The sequence below is a fragment of the Aquila chrysaetos genome, chromosome 2 (genome assembly GCF_900496995.4).
Source record: "Aquila chrysaetos chrysaetos chromosome 2, bAquChr1.4, whole genome shotgun sequence".
In the NCBI taxonomy this organism is placed as follows: Eukaryota; Metazoa; Chordata; class Aves; order Accipitriformes; family Accipitridae; genus Aquila; species Aquila chrysaetos.
Window position 1 is genome coordinate 56,778,336 of NC_044005.1, and position 15,906 is coordinate 56,794,241.

The 15,906-nt window shown below is 44.7% G+C and overlaps 1 protein-coding gene and 1 long non-coding RNA gene across 3 annotated transcripts in view; both read left to right on the forward strand.

Moving 5' to 3' along the window:
- The window catches only part of FIG4 (FIG4 phosphoinositide 5-phosphatase), a 74,428-nt gene extending 70,670 nt beyond the window's left edge, over positions 1-3,758 (forward strand). For both annotated transcript variants that reach the window (XM_030007377.2, XM_041127235.1), the window contains exon 23: positions 800-3,758. In XM_030007377.2, coding sequence (XP_029863237.1) covers positions 800-977 — 178 coding nt within the window. In that variant the 3' untranslated portion in view covers positions 978-3,758. The remainder of the gene's footprint in view (positions 1-799) is intronic.
- A 2,996-nt stretch (positions 3,759-6,754) lies between these two features.
- LOC121233624 lies at positions 6,755-15,391 on the forward strand. Its single transcript, XR_005933526.1, has 3 exons — positions 6,755-6,765; positions 13,047-13,050; positions 15,012-15,391. It is a non-coding gene; the product is annotated as an uncharacterized LOC121233624 (long non-coding RNA).
- Positions 15,392-15,906: the final 515 nt, after the last annotated feature.

Sequence of the window (15,906 nt, forward strand, 5' to 3'; positions counted from 1 at the left end):
GTGGGCACAGTGCTGCAGATATGGTTTCTCAGGCCCTGAACAGAGGGAAACAATGACTTTCCTTGACCTGTTGGCTATGCAGTTTTCAAGAGTTATGGTTAAAAGACCAGCTTCTACCTTATGAGTGAGTCTGATTGACAGTAGTGCTTAGAAGAGGTCTGACAAACTCGGGTTCTTGTAAACTTTCAAACTTCATGTATTCCTCATGAGTAGGTTTAAATATTAGGATTCAAAGATAGTATTTATTATATGAAGCTATTTTAAACAATATTTTCATAAAATATCAGCAGTCCCAATGTACAGAGTGCTCTTGCTGGTAGTAAGTTGTCTGTTTCCTGATAATTAGATAGAAATTTCTTATCTGATAAATCCTTTCTATATGTTGGTTCAGAGTATAATCACTTGCTTGTTATAATTGCTACTGGATTGCTAATGGGTAGCTCTATAAAGTTTTTCTATTATCTGCTATAATGCATGGCACAGATCTGTTTCAGCTTGGGTACTTACTGACCGTAGCAGATCTGAGGGAGGGTGAAGAAATGAGGACAGAGCGGAGGGAAGTGAGAAAGTATTCTGTAATGTGATTAGTGACAACTTACCTAATTACCCTACTTGGAAAGCTGGGTCTTATCAGGTCTGCAGTAGTGATAAAAATCTAGGTAAATGAATTATCTAGTGGGAAGTTGCCCTTTCATTGACTCTCATATATATTTCAAGGAAAAGAAATACTCTTCTCTCTGTGGAAAATTTTTACCTAAAGTTCCAAATATTCTGCATGTTTGTTTTGGTTTTTTTCCAGAATACCCATCTCCTCCTTTTCTCAAGACAATATTTATGAAGTGCAGCCTCCAAGAGCTGATAGGAAATCAATAGAGATTTTTCATGCGCACATTCAGGCTGGAAGAGGAAACATGCAGCCCCTGGGAAAAGATGACTTCCTCATGTACAGAGAGTACATTCGAAACAGATACATGTAAATACAAGCTGGATTCTCCTGCCAAGTCTACTGTACTGATAGGTCATAAAAGTAATTTTAGAAAGGAAATCTAGTTTTGTTATTTTGCAGTAATAAATTTCTTATCTACCATTTCTATTTATTATTCTTTACTATTATCCATTTACAGTATTGTGCTTTACAGGAAAAAAGTGATTTAATATCTGTTCTTCAGCTGAAAGAGAAAGTGTATCTTAAGAGACTAAGTGAATAATCAGAGCACCTACAGTCACTGAAGAGTATGTGGCAATTTATGGCAAAGAAAATATGGCATCTTTAGGTTTTTGTATTAATTTTTTACATTGTTATGTTTGCTAGTAAAGCCGAAGTGATTCATACGTAAGAATCAGAAGACAATAGTTTTCTTCCTCTTTGTTCCACAACAGCAAACAATCTTTTTTACAGCAAAACGTTTTCTGATATTTCTTGAGATTTTTAGAAAAGTGAGTGCTAAAATGACTGCTTGTAATTTGCTGCTTTCTGAAGCAAAAGTGAAAAATGTGACTTATGTCAAAATCAAAATTTGCATCAAGACTAACAAATTTTGTAACCCTAATTTGTGTCAAAACTAATCTCACTGGTCCTAGTGGCTACAGAATCTGTGCCACATGCAGGGCGAGAATGGCTTGTGACTAATTATCATGGGCTTCTAGTAGGAATCTGAGGTGAATCATTGACTGTGTCTGCAAATGAAGGAACGCTCTCCACTTTACTGGGTTTAGACTCTTACAGGGCGCAAAACCATCCTGTCATTTTTCTGTATGATAGGCCTACTTTTTGCAGCATAGTTTTTCCATCCCTGTATTTGTGCTCCTGTGAGACGCTTTCAGGTTCAAGCCTACAGCCTCCCAAGAAATCAGTATCGGTAAGTGACGTGTGGAGTCTGGATCAGCTGGCTGGTCATGCAAGAGGAAGCAGCAGCTGGGTTAGGCAAGACTGAACATTATGCCCAGTGCTGGACAAGAAGTGGAGAGACAGCAGGTATCTGAAATAAGTTGTTTAATTTGGATTTGTGATTAAAAGAAGAAGAAAAGGGGGGAAAAAAGCCTATTATTTGCAGTTACAAGCTAAAGTTCCCAACACTGCTTTCTAGCCCTTTGCCTTGAAGAATACTGACAGTATCAGCAACATCCTTGGCAAACCATGTTATTCTGCAAGATTGTACAGACCATATTTCAGAATTTTCTGGAATAACTGAATAACTGTTTTAGGGATGCCAGCCAACTGAATGTACTAGATGTAGAGAACGTGTTTGTTTGTAGTAAATCGCTTGCAGGCAGCTACTGCAGATTTTTGCTGCATGCTGCAGACATTCTGAATATGTCTGAATATTTTATGAAGTAATTTGCACTTTTGTCAGTAATTCAGTGTAAGAAAAGATGCAGTGGGTAAAGGGAAAAGAGAAGTTTCTTGTGATAAAAGGTTGTGTGTTTCAGGGAGTGACTTGTATGCAGTCAGTGAGAGAACATGGTACCTCAAGCTATCAAAACATTTTGGTGTCCATTTTTCCATTTTCTTTTGTTAATTGATTAATATTGTTTTGAGAGAAATAGATGTATTTTAGGAGACACAAGAATGAAATGTCATTTTAGATAATACTTCACTGCAACTGTCAATTTTTTTTTCTCTGGAAAAAAACCTGTACTAAATTCTTTTGTCCAGTATGAAAAATAATTTGAAGGAATAAATGCTTGCTTTGGAAATAAGTAGAGCTGGAGTCCTTATCCTATTGAGGCAAATGCATGCTTTTCTCACTGCACTTAAACTATTGCAAAGGATGTTTTCTAGACTATCATAATTCTTATCCTTTTGTTGTTCATAGGTACTGGTAATTCATAAAAGTTGCCCTTGAAAGCATACCACTTAACCACAGATAAGGCAAAAGAGGATGCTTCCTTTTTTAACATCTAATGTTGCTGTAAAATATAGGAATTGTAGTAATTTTACAGCTCTAAGAGAAAATAGGTTCATCCTGCAGCAATTCAAACACTCCTTGGGAAAAGAGGATTAAAGGGGTTTGTTTTTACAGTTCTGGGAGATGAATGACATCAGTCCATTATCTGCACTATAATGCCAGGCTTTTCAGTGTCTCTCTAAATGGGTGCCATGACAGTCCTGTCGTGGCATCCCCTTGAATCCTTCAGGATGTATAACCGCTCCTTGTTTCTCGTAGCTGCTTACAGGGGTTTAAGCCATGTGCATTACTTCATATGATAAGATGCTTGGGTGTTAATATTCAGGTGATAGCTTGTATGATCTACCATCACTGTACTCTTAGCAGCGGCTAAGAATACTTCAGGGTGCTACCGTCAACTGTTTACTAAGTTTGTTTAAAAAAAATAAAACCATGCACAAACCAAGACTCCCAGCTTAACACTGCCTGAATGATAAACTTTCAACAGTGTGAATAGATCTGCCGCTTAATGCATGTAAAGGGTTAATTTAAGAAGAAAATATGCTCATCACCCATCTAACAAGTTCAGTTGTACGAAGGACCCCAGAGATGCTGCCTCTGCATGTACCTACTTTATCCTGGTTTTGTGATAATAAGGTTCAGTTCTCAACCATGTTAGAAGTTCTAAATAGGGGCATATATATCCCTTTCAGAAGCTGAGGAAAAAGCGTGTAAAATAAGTACAAACACAAAAAGAATGGGCTGTGTTGGCTCTGAAGACTAACATGGTGCTCTTTTTGACGCTTAAGTGCTAATAATCATCTTTAGCATTAAATTATGTGGACAAATAAAATATTTATGAGAAATGCATTGGTTTTCCTCCAAAATATATTTAGTTTGTTTCAGTGTGTTTGAAGGTTACATTGAAATACAATACCAAAATGTACACCTGGAGAATAACGACTTTGGGTTCTTTTCTTGTGGAATTGGGAAGCACAAACATCAGATTAAGACTCCGTCATTTCTGAACCAGTGGTTCTTTGATGCCAGTCCAACAGCCTAAGCTCTGTTCTATGACCCTCTTCAGATTGATACTTGTGCCCTTAGGAGCAGTTATTCCCCAACGCTTTCATTGCTAGTTTCCCCTCCTCGTGAGTTTTGCTTCCGCTTGCAATGCCCGCTGACTTCTTGTTCTCTCATTCCTTTCCAGAGAGACTCAGCTGTGGCCCTGAAATAGGATCCTTGTAATGTGCACACAGCTGCAGCTACAAGAGGGGAGAAAGTGAAAGAGCTGTACGTAGTTCTGGGATGGCATTTGTGGTAGCTCTTTGTTTTGGTGTTGAGTTTTTGAGATTTTTGCGCAGGATCCCAGGAGGGTTCTGCTGGCTTTCACAGACTTGGGCCAGCCTTCACTTGTATAAACTCCGAAGCATGTAACCTGTCAAATGGTCGTGTTTTACAGTAAGGGGAAATACCAGCTTCACTCGGGAGATCATTTCATTCTCCACAGGAGTTTCACCCTATCAGTACTCCCTGAATAATTACACATCCAAGTACAGTTCACTGAGGATAAAACAGTGCGTATGCCATACTTCAATAGTTGCATGAGTGTTGAGTTATGTGTAAAGTCTTGTTCCGTTTGCTGGCATGGATTGAATTAGATTGATCACCCGGAGCCTGATGTGGAAAAGATATAATTATGTGCTTGGCTCCCAAATGCCTCCCTCTGTCTGCTGCATATTTAGAAAATCTAATTAAAGTTGTCACTTTTGGTGGTGATTTAAAAGTAATACGGAAGTAGTGCAATACGTTACAAAATATCAATGAAAAAAATCATACATTGAAATTGCAACCCTTGCAAATATTGATAACGAGCAGTTCCCTACTGGAGTTCTAAGATCTATATGCTACAAGGAAAACTGTTCCAGGTAATCTGTCAGCTGCTAATCTGTCTACTAGAATCAACTAAAAGAGTACCGAGAAAAGGCACGAAAAACAATGTTTAGCATTACTGTATATTTCTGGAGGAGCAATACATGCTTTTTGCCAAATCTCACCCAAGGTTTGAATGTAACATTTAAATTTCATTCTTTTGAACATATTCTTCTGTGAAGAATAAAGAGATACTGTAATAATGATAGGACAAGCAAGCAGCATGTAATGAACCATCTTTGATGGCCCATTTGCATTTTCCCATTCTAGGTGTACCTGTGCTGCTGGCACTAAAGCCCGATGTGGTTTTTAGGCATGACAATAGCCGCAGAGTATGCATTTGTAGTGGTCTTCCCATTTTTAGCGTGCAGCATGTACAAGATAGCGTGCACACTGCAACCCACAAATCCTCTCAAAACCCCTAGGCCTTGAGAGAGCACTGTTATTTTTTATCCCCGACAGCTCAGGTGCTCTTTTTTTTTGTAAGGGTTATCTTTTGTTATCCTATTTCCCTTCCTTTTCTTCTGGGTTTTTTTTGTAGTTTGATTTCCCTTCCCCTTTCTTCTTCACCACCTGTAGTTCAGAATCCTTTCTCTTACCCAGAACTTTGCCACAAGTTGCGGTTTGCCCACTATATCCATATCCTTTTGGAGCTTTCACTCCTTGAAGGAAAACTGTAAATTTTATCCTTTTCTTGAAACACCTTAATGCTTTCTTCAGCAACCCATATCCCTCCTTTCTAAATGCAGGCTGTGCCATCATCTGCCCTGCCTGATTTCCTACCTCCTGTGGTGGCGACAGACGTGTGTATCGTCTCTCTGGGGTTCTCTGTGTCTTGGTAACATATTCTTGAGAAGTGCTTTCTGCTCGGGTACAGGATGTTAGTGCTTGAACAAATTGTAGACATCACTTAAAATCTTTTTCTCTAGAGAAAGTCAAGCACTGCTCTGATTAAGGAAGTAAGAGAGCGTTTAAAGTGGTCCCCTCTGATTGCCTCTAGTCCTGCTATAGCAGCACTCTGCATCCTACTGCGTGAAGTCCTCCAAGGAGGAGGGAGGAATACTTTTTTTGTTCATACTCCCAAGAAAGTGGATCCAGCCCGTTTGAATAAGCTAGTGTTGGCACATGTCAAAGTTCACGGGCATGCCCAGTGAGAGATTTTGCAGCGATAAGCCTGGCTCGGGTCGCTTAGGGGTTTTTATCCTTTCAGTTCCGAGGCCTCTATTCCCTCCCAGTGCCTCTTCCTCGACATTAACATTGGGCTCAGACACGCAGAGGGCTGGGACTCGCATCGCCGTCTCCTGCAGCCGTTCCCTGTGCTAAAACCGGCATTAGCTGTGCTGCAGGGTTAAGCTCGAGTGCAGGCTCTGCCCCCGCAGGGCTGAGCCTTCCCGAGCCCCAAGAACAGCCCCTGCCCGGGGGACAAGGGGGGGACCCTGTCCATAGGCAAAACACGGTGGCCCTTCTGGCTGTGCTGGTTACACGAGGGAGGATTCCGTTGTTTCTCAAAGAAGGAAAATAACGAATGCCGATGATGTTATTGCCCAATTATACCTACTCTCTTAATCCTGGGATGTACTCAGAATGCGTTTTGTTGGCTTAAAATCAGCCTCTGACAACTTTCATCTGAGTGCTTTCAGAAAATATTTATCTGCATCCATTCCTTAAAACATGCGTTATCATATCTCCGATATCTTGACCAAATAGGGTTAAAATGTCTCTAAGATATAAGAAAAAGCAGCTTACAAGCTGTGTTATTTATTATTCTTAAGATAAGCAACACATTACTTTAACACTGCATCAGGAGCCATTTTTTCTGTGACACAGACCTTCCCGTGCAAAGTGGAATCCAGTCATCACCGGCGCACACCCTCCAGCAACAGCACTCGCCATTAAGGTGACAGGCGACACTGTTACGAGCTCATGCCGTGTCTGGTTCACAGAGGTGGCACTATCTTATGTCTACTGCAGATGTTTCCTTCAAAATTCAAGCATCCAGATAGAGTTATCAATAACATTGTGTCTTGACCTGGTTTTGCAGAAGTGCCGGTGCTCAAAATCCCACTGAAGTTCAAATATTCTCCAAAGAGACAGCTTCTTTATACCCCAAATCCTAAATAATTCAGACCTGGGCTTTTGCTGGAAGATCCTTTGGACTTGGGAAGAGAAATAAAAATGTAAAATAATTAAAAAAATACAGAAAGACATCTCTTAATTTTATCATTCTTATGAATGCTATATTTACCTTGTCCTTCACCTTTCTGTTGTCATCTTTATTCTGTAAGCATTACTGTACTCTCTAAGTGAAAACCCAAACTTACTGCAAATGATGGGAGAAGCCGTTACTGCAGACTTGCGTGGTATTTATCCTGTTTCTTATGATTGCTGACAAACCTATGAGACAATTAACCTAGTAAATACTTACCGTAAACTTTACTGGTGAAAACAGCATTCCTAAACGCACACCTTAGCACAGCCCTGCATGTACAGTGGATACCCCTGTCCTGGCCCCCGCGTGACCGTGGGCACGTTTGCCATCCTTGTTTGACATCGTTTGCTGCGCTTGGCAAGGGTGTTGTATTGCTGTTGGAGTTGATCTATGGGACAGGTTGGTAAAAAGTCTATTATTTTTGTAGCCTTCTTCAGAAGCAGTTTTGCCCTGCCAGGATGTTCAGGTGAGGCATTTTCATACTTCTGCCCCTTCCAGCCTGGGCTGACCTGTCTGTCCAGCAGCCTGTTACGAGCCTTCCTGGCTTTGGCGGTTGTATTGCTGCACTGAGGAGGGCATTGTGCTGGAGACGACTGGTCCTCTGCTGCTCTTGAGCTAGCCAAGACGACGAGATGCAGTTGAACTCGGCAGGTACCAGTCCCGTCTTTTGCTGCAGCATCCCTCACCGTTGACCTGTCTGGCTCAGAACGATGGGACTTGCCCTGCCGAGAGGGGACCGCCGGCAGCACCTCCCCACCTTCCGCGGGAGCAAAAGACCTTTCGTGAAACATTGTGAGATGCCTGCCCCAAGCATCGTCCTCTCCCCAAACGTGCAGTCGATGGAGGCCAGACTACTGCCTGCAAGCTGCCTAACTCGGGCTCTGCAGGCTTGGGGCCAACCATGCTGGCACGTGCAAGTGGTGTTACTCTGCTAACGGAGACTTGTGGGGTGCGTAAGACTGTAGTTTTTCCTATGATTAGTGGAAACTGCCGATATGAAGGTCAAATTATGCTTTTTGCTAAACCTGCAATCCTGATTTCCCTTTGGGGGTTTTGTTTGCCTGTTACTAATACATTCAAAATTGGTATGTATGCATCACTAGCTGCATATTTCATTTGGGGATTTTCTGCCTCAATAATAGTTAACTCGGAGAGAACAGAGTTCCTAAATTGCATTGAAACCCTCGATGGGGCCTACGGAAAGTCGCGTGACTGCAGAGTTTGAAGGGTACTGTCCCATTGGCAGGTGTGTAGCAGTCGGTTGGACTATGGGTATATAACACCAACCCACCCGGCAGATATTGCGATCATCATCTAATACTGTTGAATCCCAAATATCCCAGTAAGTTACCGTTTACTGACTGAGCAGTTGTTGAAGCATCTAGTGAAGATTTGGCCATCTTGCATTTTTCTTTCCATAATTAAAAAAAAAAAACAAACAACAACAACTGAAAAACTCAAGCATCAGCAGCCCAGAACGGGAGAAAGCCTAGATGGGCACTGTCAGGATGCTGGACACGGAGGTGCAGGTTTGTAACAGCAGACCTCCTGCTTTTTGTCACCAGCCTACGAACGGATGGTACCCGAAGTTCCACAAAGGCCCTTTCCACTTTTCCTGGGATTTCTGATTCAGGTGGCCCAACACAATAATTCAGCTGTGGTAAAAACCTGACTCTGTGTTATTCTAATAGCATGACAAAGGTGCTAAGAGAGCAGTATATGCACATTTTTTGCCTGGTCTGTATTTCTAATACTTTGTCTTGCTTGTTTTATTACTGAAGTATTCAGAGTTGCCATCAATAAGTCATTTTAATTTTTCTTAGTTTGTTTAATTTTCCACATACTTCCCTGGAAATACAGTGTGGATCATGTAAGGAGGAAGGGAAAGGAAAAGGAGAAACTAAGGCAAAGGGTCAGATTTCGACTCTCAATCAGACTTAAACCCATCTCACTGCATGCAGACTTTCTCCACAGCCCAGAAATCCCATAACAACAATAAAAGTTCATGCCACGTTCTTCCCAGGTTTTTCTCTGATCAAACTATTGGATAATAGACTCAGATGCTCACAAGTCCAGGCTAGGAAGCCTGTTGCTAGGCTTAAGGCTCTGCACTCTGTTTTGAGAGGGGTTTTTTTACCTCCTCTACAGCAACAGAAGGACAATTTGGTGAAACCTCTCCTAACAGGGGCAGGATTTTAAGGAGGAGTTAGACCTGTCATCTGGTAGAGAATCGTTTTTCCCCCAAACTCGCATAACCTTTCCATAGCATGGCCTAGGTATTTTTCCTTTTGCTCTCCCTTCTCTCCCCATAAATCACAGTCCCTTACAGTGGACTTAATAGCAGTGATGAGCAAGAGCTGGCACGCATCTCGGTGAGGCAAGGGGAAAAGGAAAAAGGCAAATAAGGGAAGAGCTAGAGTTGTCTGGGTGAAAATAGAGGGCTGGACCTCAGCGAGGTGTATTTGAACAACCAAGCTGACGTACAGGGAAGAGCAGGTTGGTGGGGAGGCTGGAACGTAGTCACTGGGACCTGCAGAAGAGCCGCGCGTGAGCCTGGGCGCAGGCACATCGTTTGCTTTCGCGTCGTCGGGCAAGCGGGTAGGGTGACGTGACGAAGCCGGAGCGCGCCGTGCGGCAGAGCCCCAGCTCGGCGTGGGTCCGAAGGGTGTGCTGCCGCGGCGGGGAGGCGGCTGGCTCGCAGCACGTGTAAAACAAGCAGCAAGCCTGCGGTTGAGACATACCCCGTACCCACGTGAACCCTGACGGGAGTCACGGCGCTCGCTTGGAAGATACACGTGGCAAGCCTAATTTGAATTTCCAAAGGTCACATTTGTCGCTCTCGGTGTACCAGCGGTCTCATTAACAAGTGTCTCCAGCTGGTGCTGTGCGTCGGCCTCGGGACGCGCTGTTGTAACCACGCAGCGCGGCAAGGGCTACCACCGATGCCTCGGGCTCGTCTGCTCCGCTCTCCGCTTAGGGGACGTCGCAGGAGAGGGGCTGTGTACCGGGCACACTACGTAGGTGACCGGATTTTGACCTAGCAGGCATGTCTTGCTGGATGTTGCGTGAAACCGGTCGAGCGGCTTTCTGGAGGTGTAGGTTGGTCTGTAGGACCACTTGATTGAAGCCCGTTTTACCTGACGGCAGTGGCATCGAAGCCGGGTAGGCTGTAAACAGAGAGGAGGGCTTCCAGAGGCGAGTCAGCTCACCCGTCTTAGGGTAGGATGAGTTACCCCTCTGCAGGTGCTTATTTCTCCCTGGTGTGCCACCTCGGAGGATCCTACACAACTGGCTTAGCCAAGACACCGGCATTTAAAAAACTAAAATTAGATGAGTCCTTTGGTAGCCTTTATAAAAACTGGCAGAGCTGTGAGGTAAGCAACCAGAGCTATAACATTATAGTCGACAGCAAGTCCCTTACAAAATGATTTTATGGCTTTAACCTCTGTCTGAACCACTCCAGACACAGGTAGGTACACCTCTGGTACAATGCTTCTCTAAAATAAGGGCATATGCCACTTCATGTTGCCAGGAGTAGATGGCACTTCAGATCTATCACCAGCCGGGGCACAGAACAGGCTGCTCAGGGTCAGCAGAGCTTGTCAAACATCGGTGGCTTTGACCAAAACAGGACTTGTCTGTGTCTCCATCGCTGGTGGGTTGTGGTCACCTCTCCACCCGTCAGGAGCCTCGTCCAGGGACCAGCTCTCCCCGAGAGCCAAAGCTTAGCTCTGCTCCTCCTCTGCCTGCTGCCAGCACGTTCTCCGTCTGCTGCCTCGGCTTGGATCTCTGATGAACGTTGTGTTATGGAATGGCTTTTCCAGTAACATTTATACCATTAGAGAGTCTACAGACCCATCCACTTCCCGCTCGTTAAATGCTTTTCCTTCGAAGGCTGGTTTTGGGTAGTGTCGGCTTGCAGTGCAGCTTGCTGAGCAAAAGCCACACGCTCGAGCTTCACTCTGCCTGAAGCACAGGGAAGTGTCCACAGCCTGAAGATGAGGCTACCTGCTTTTTTGGTCGGAAGTAATTGGTCACAACTGGGAAACTTCACTTATTTGTCATATAAATACTGCCTGACCCCTTACCTACCTCATGTATCTTGCCTTCGGATGTTCAATACTGTATGTGTCCAACAGATACCGAATCTGCTGGTCTGTTGTAAAAACCACCACTCATCTCCTCCATGCTCCCATTTATTAAATATTGGCTGCAGAGCATACTGAGGTAGCACAAATACTGCATTCGTTTAGTTGTTTCCCAGATGGGCCCTTTACATTTTTTTTCTTACAACTTCTAACTTACAGGTGTCTTTTTTGCCTGCTTTCATTCTACGTATCTTTGCCATTGCTGATTTTATACATCCTTCTGCACACCTCGAGTATCGCGGGTCTGAGCACAGGGCCACGATTCCTACCCCGAGCAATCACAAAACTGCCCTTCACCTTTCCAGCTCTGTAGTCGCAGATGTGAAGCTGGGAAGTTTAGTCAAGGATGTGTTTCTTGCTAATTCTTCCTCCAGGCATTAGTTTGCTTCTTCATTGTTGTTTCTGGACTGCAGATTTGGGCTGACTTGGAACTAAATGTCTCTGTTTATATCCCCTAATATTTTCCTTCTGTTTAATTTTTTCTTTTCCTCAGCAGAGGCTCAGTGAGTTGGCTATTAGCTGTGCCTGTAGAAATAGAAGCTGCAGCTCACAAAGGCAGTTAGCACCCCTTCCGTGCTCTCAACAGGTTGTCGCTGACTGAAATTGCAGCACGGTCCGAGTGCTGAGGGTGCGGTCCCGAAATACCCTTCTAGGGACACTTCATCACATCCTTGTAAGGGAAAAGGCTATTCAGAAAAAGCCTGAGGAGACAGAAACGTCAAATGTCTCTTTTCCCACTTGAACTTCATCAAAGCCTCGTCTCCCGCAGTTGCCTCAGCTCTCTCCTGCTGCCACCTGAAGCCTCCGACAGCCCTTCACCCCCATGCGCGCGCAGGTGGGGCCTCTTGTCCGCTCCTGCGGAAGATGGAAAACGTTCCCGGATCCCACCCCTGTTCTCAACTGCACGAAAGTGTTTCAGACTGAGCATCGCTGGGTCTCTGCGCGGCTGTACGTCAACGCGCGGGCACAGGCAACGGAGAAGGGCCGGCTTGGGTTGGCTCGTGTTTCCAGCGCAGCGGGAGGTGGGAGGCATTTTGAAAGCGTGTCACTTTTTCCACAGAATCCCCTGAAGCTGAACGGTTTTAATTTTTGTTAGAGGATAAGTTTTTCCAGTACAAAATAAAAATATCATTAAAACACCGTCAGTACTACAAAGCGTTTGGTACAATGTGAATTTTCTCAAAGGAACCGCTTAACTTGAGCTGATTATTGGATCAGTCTGTAAATTCTCCAAAAAATGTTTATCCTCAATGTAAGTGCTATGACTTTGGGAAGGATACACATGCATTCTTCATAAGCATAAGATGCTTTTCAGCTTCTAATCATGGAGCAATCACAAGCACCCCTATAGAGAAATTAATGTGCTTTGATATTTGGATGTGATGCATATTTCTCTCTTTCTCAGTTCCTTTCTTTTTACTGGCAAAAAAAAAAAAAAAAGATTTGCCGATGCTTTTCTTGTAAGTGCCGTGATTTTAGAGCATACGTTTGCACTCGGTTTAGGGTCCTTCTGCGCATTGACCTGTTTGTAACTCAACAGCTGTATGGCCGGGAGCACAAGTCTCCAGTTCTCGTATATGCCAAGAACCGGCCCCAGGTTTTGTATTCTCACAGCCTTACCCTGCTTCGAGGGGCTGTAGCGCAGACTCGTGCCAGGCGCTTGCTCTTTGAATCCTAACTTCAAGGCTGTAAACATCCCCTTTGCTGACAGTCTGCTTTTTGCCAGCATGGCTGCTAAGCTTCCTCGCACTCGTGCTCTCTTCCTCGCTCTCTCACTTCATTTTCCTTCCCCTCCTTTGTGGTGGTTTATTCATGCTGGAATGCCACGCTTCGTGGGCTCCGTCTCAGATAGTCTTCCAATAACCTCAGGGGGGTCTTGGAGATTTGCTACTCGCTTTAACGTGCCTAAAAGCTGTTGCTCTCACTTCAGTCCGGGCAGAACATCCTTCATTGCAAATGACACCAACGTGAAGGAAGGTGCTTGTTGCTTCAGCTACGAAGGCTACAGCGGAATTTCAACTCTGGAAACAGGATGGCGGAAGAAAAGTGTACACGTAGCCTTGTCCCTCCCTCATTGATAAGAATTCATCTTTAAGAACATTGATGTCTAGGGCCAAGTCTTTCTCATGTGGAGCTCTGTGGGAATAGTGCTTTGCGTTCAGTTGGAATAGCATCAGGCCTAAAACGCAAGCATAAAAACTTTCTAAAACCTGTGGTACATGGGTAGAAATTTGCCATACTGTATACGTGCAGTATTTTCATCACGTTGTCCAGTAGCACCACATTTAACAGCAGTGAGGGAATGATGTAACCAGGGGCATCACGCTAGTGACACCGTGAAGATTCCCCGGACTACAGACATCTTTTGTTGGCTGTAAAAGCATTGATTTTTCAACCTGTGTTAGGCAAGAATAACTGAAAGAATACACTGCAAATCCTGTCTTTCATTTACCTAGTACTCCAGAAAATACAACCAACAAAACCAATTTTCCTCAGAAAGGTCTTTGTAAAAGAAGTGGCCTCTTCCCTGGCCAGACTCCCAGCTCTCTGGTAATTGCTTTCCATGCACTTCACTTTCCCATCTTGTTCTTCCTCTCTTCCTACCTGACCATATGAAAACTATTTCTTTGCTATGCTCACCTGTGGGCAGAACAGAGTGGCTAGATAACAAAGCCACCATTTCTAGGTGAAGAGGTAGACTGGGAAGGAAGCCAGCGTGGGAACCAGAAGGAAGGAAAAGCAAGTGCCCGGAGTCCCAGTGCTGTGTCTGCAAGCACTGCGTTTCACGGGGGATGAAAGGAAGCCTGCCCTGTTGCTTTCGTATTCATATGATAAGTATTCTAGCACCTCTTAGATGTTCAGCTAATATTTTATTAATATAATATTTTATTAAGACATGGAGACTTTAATGTCGGGTTTATTGAGCTGGGGTTCCTGTCAGGCACGGTGTGGTCCAGCGATGGTTCTGGGGTAGGACTTGAGGATCTTCTCTCTGGTTCCCAGTGCTGACGCTGGCTGACTTCCAGGGATGGATAAAATGGCTTTCGTAAATAGCACTTCGGCATATGGAAAAGAAGGAATCTATGTAAGTGAAAACACATTGTACAAAGAGGCTGCAAGTGTGAGAGACTGAAAGAGTGAATGTCTCAAACGTTGCGGTGGGGCAAGTTCTGCATAACAGTGAACCTGCTCAACGACGAGCCGCAGGTGAGAAGCCGGTCAGCAACGGGGCGCGGAGGCCGTGCCGGAGGGTGTGCAGTTCCCTGTTCGGATACGCGGAGCAGGGCAGCTCACCACGCATGGCCAAAGATCAAACAACGGTCATGCCTGCAGGGAGGGAGAAGTTACTCCCCAAACACCCCCCAAGCCCACCGACCCATTTCCCGAAGGTTCTGGAAGCACAAACCGTGCATGACACCTAATTAGCCTAATGAGTTTAACTGTCTGTCCGAAGGAGGGGCAAGGAGATGATAAAAGGATGCAAACTGAAGCGCCACGCACCCAGCGGAACTGGACCCCTCGACTGGCGGAACCAGCGCTGGATCCAGGACTGGTGAAATCTTCCTCTTTTCTCTCCCTCTCTCTCTTTTCCCGTAATCCCTACACTTCATCCCTTTAGAGCATTGACCAAGTCTGGGACTAGGAGTGGATCCAGCTGCCCCTGGGCTCCTCTCTGAGAAGGAGCCTAGAAAGCAAGGGGGTCCGCTCTGAACCTCATGACTCAACGGGAGGGCTCGCCTTATTTTCTTCCCCAAACTGATCGCCAGATAAGCAAGGCTTGTAGTATATGTTTGGCGACATATGGTTAGTACGTTACACAGGTTACCAATGTAGTTTCATGCCAATTCTTGTTGTGAGCAAATAAAAGTTGAGTTTTGTGAGTTAAAGGATCCCCGCTATCGTTTCACCTTAACCCTGACCTGGGACTCGGTGAACCTGAGTCATCATCCTGAGAAACTGGGACGTGACAGCAAGTGATATAGAAAAATAAATAAGGAATGTCTCCTGGTATCAAACATGGATCGTGCTCTGTGCACAGGCACCAAGCAGCTCTCTAGAAGCCATCTTTTGTGCTGACGGTTGGGATGTAGCAGAGCATCAAACCTGCAACGATGCTGGTTGAGATAAGCAGCATTTTACAGTGAAATAAACAGCATTTTACAGTGCTCCTGGCCATCTGGAAACCGCAGCTCACTGCCCACTACATGAAAGACTCTGTGTATGGTAGGGGACTAATTCATGTGTGTATGAGGAGGCTGACGTCTTCCGCATGCCTTGGGCTACTGCTTAGGGACCTGCAAGTGCCAGGGGTGCGGGGTACGTGGAGGCATACATGGGCCAAAGTCCCATCTGCTGCTTCTCCTGGAAACACCTCAGATCTTGTTCTGTGCTTTTCCTCACATTCTCTCTCAATCGACAATGTTGTTGACTCTCAAACAATGCAATTTTGACACGCTCTTCAGGTGGTTCATGGCCAGAACGGAGTCACTGGGTCCACGGCCCCGGCCTTTACCGCTTCGGATCACACAGCAACCCACAGTGCTGCAAGTCGTGACCTTCTGCGCCGACTAACCACAAGGAGAGCGTGAAATAGATGTTTCTCTGACATCATCTGGCACAGGGGCACCAAGTCTGGGCAATCTCATGTTTATTTCAGGTTCCGGTGGGAATGTGCTGTAATCGTTCTCCCCATCCTCTTTTCACCTGCCTGGTGTTAACAACCCACTTG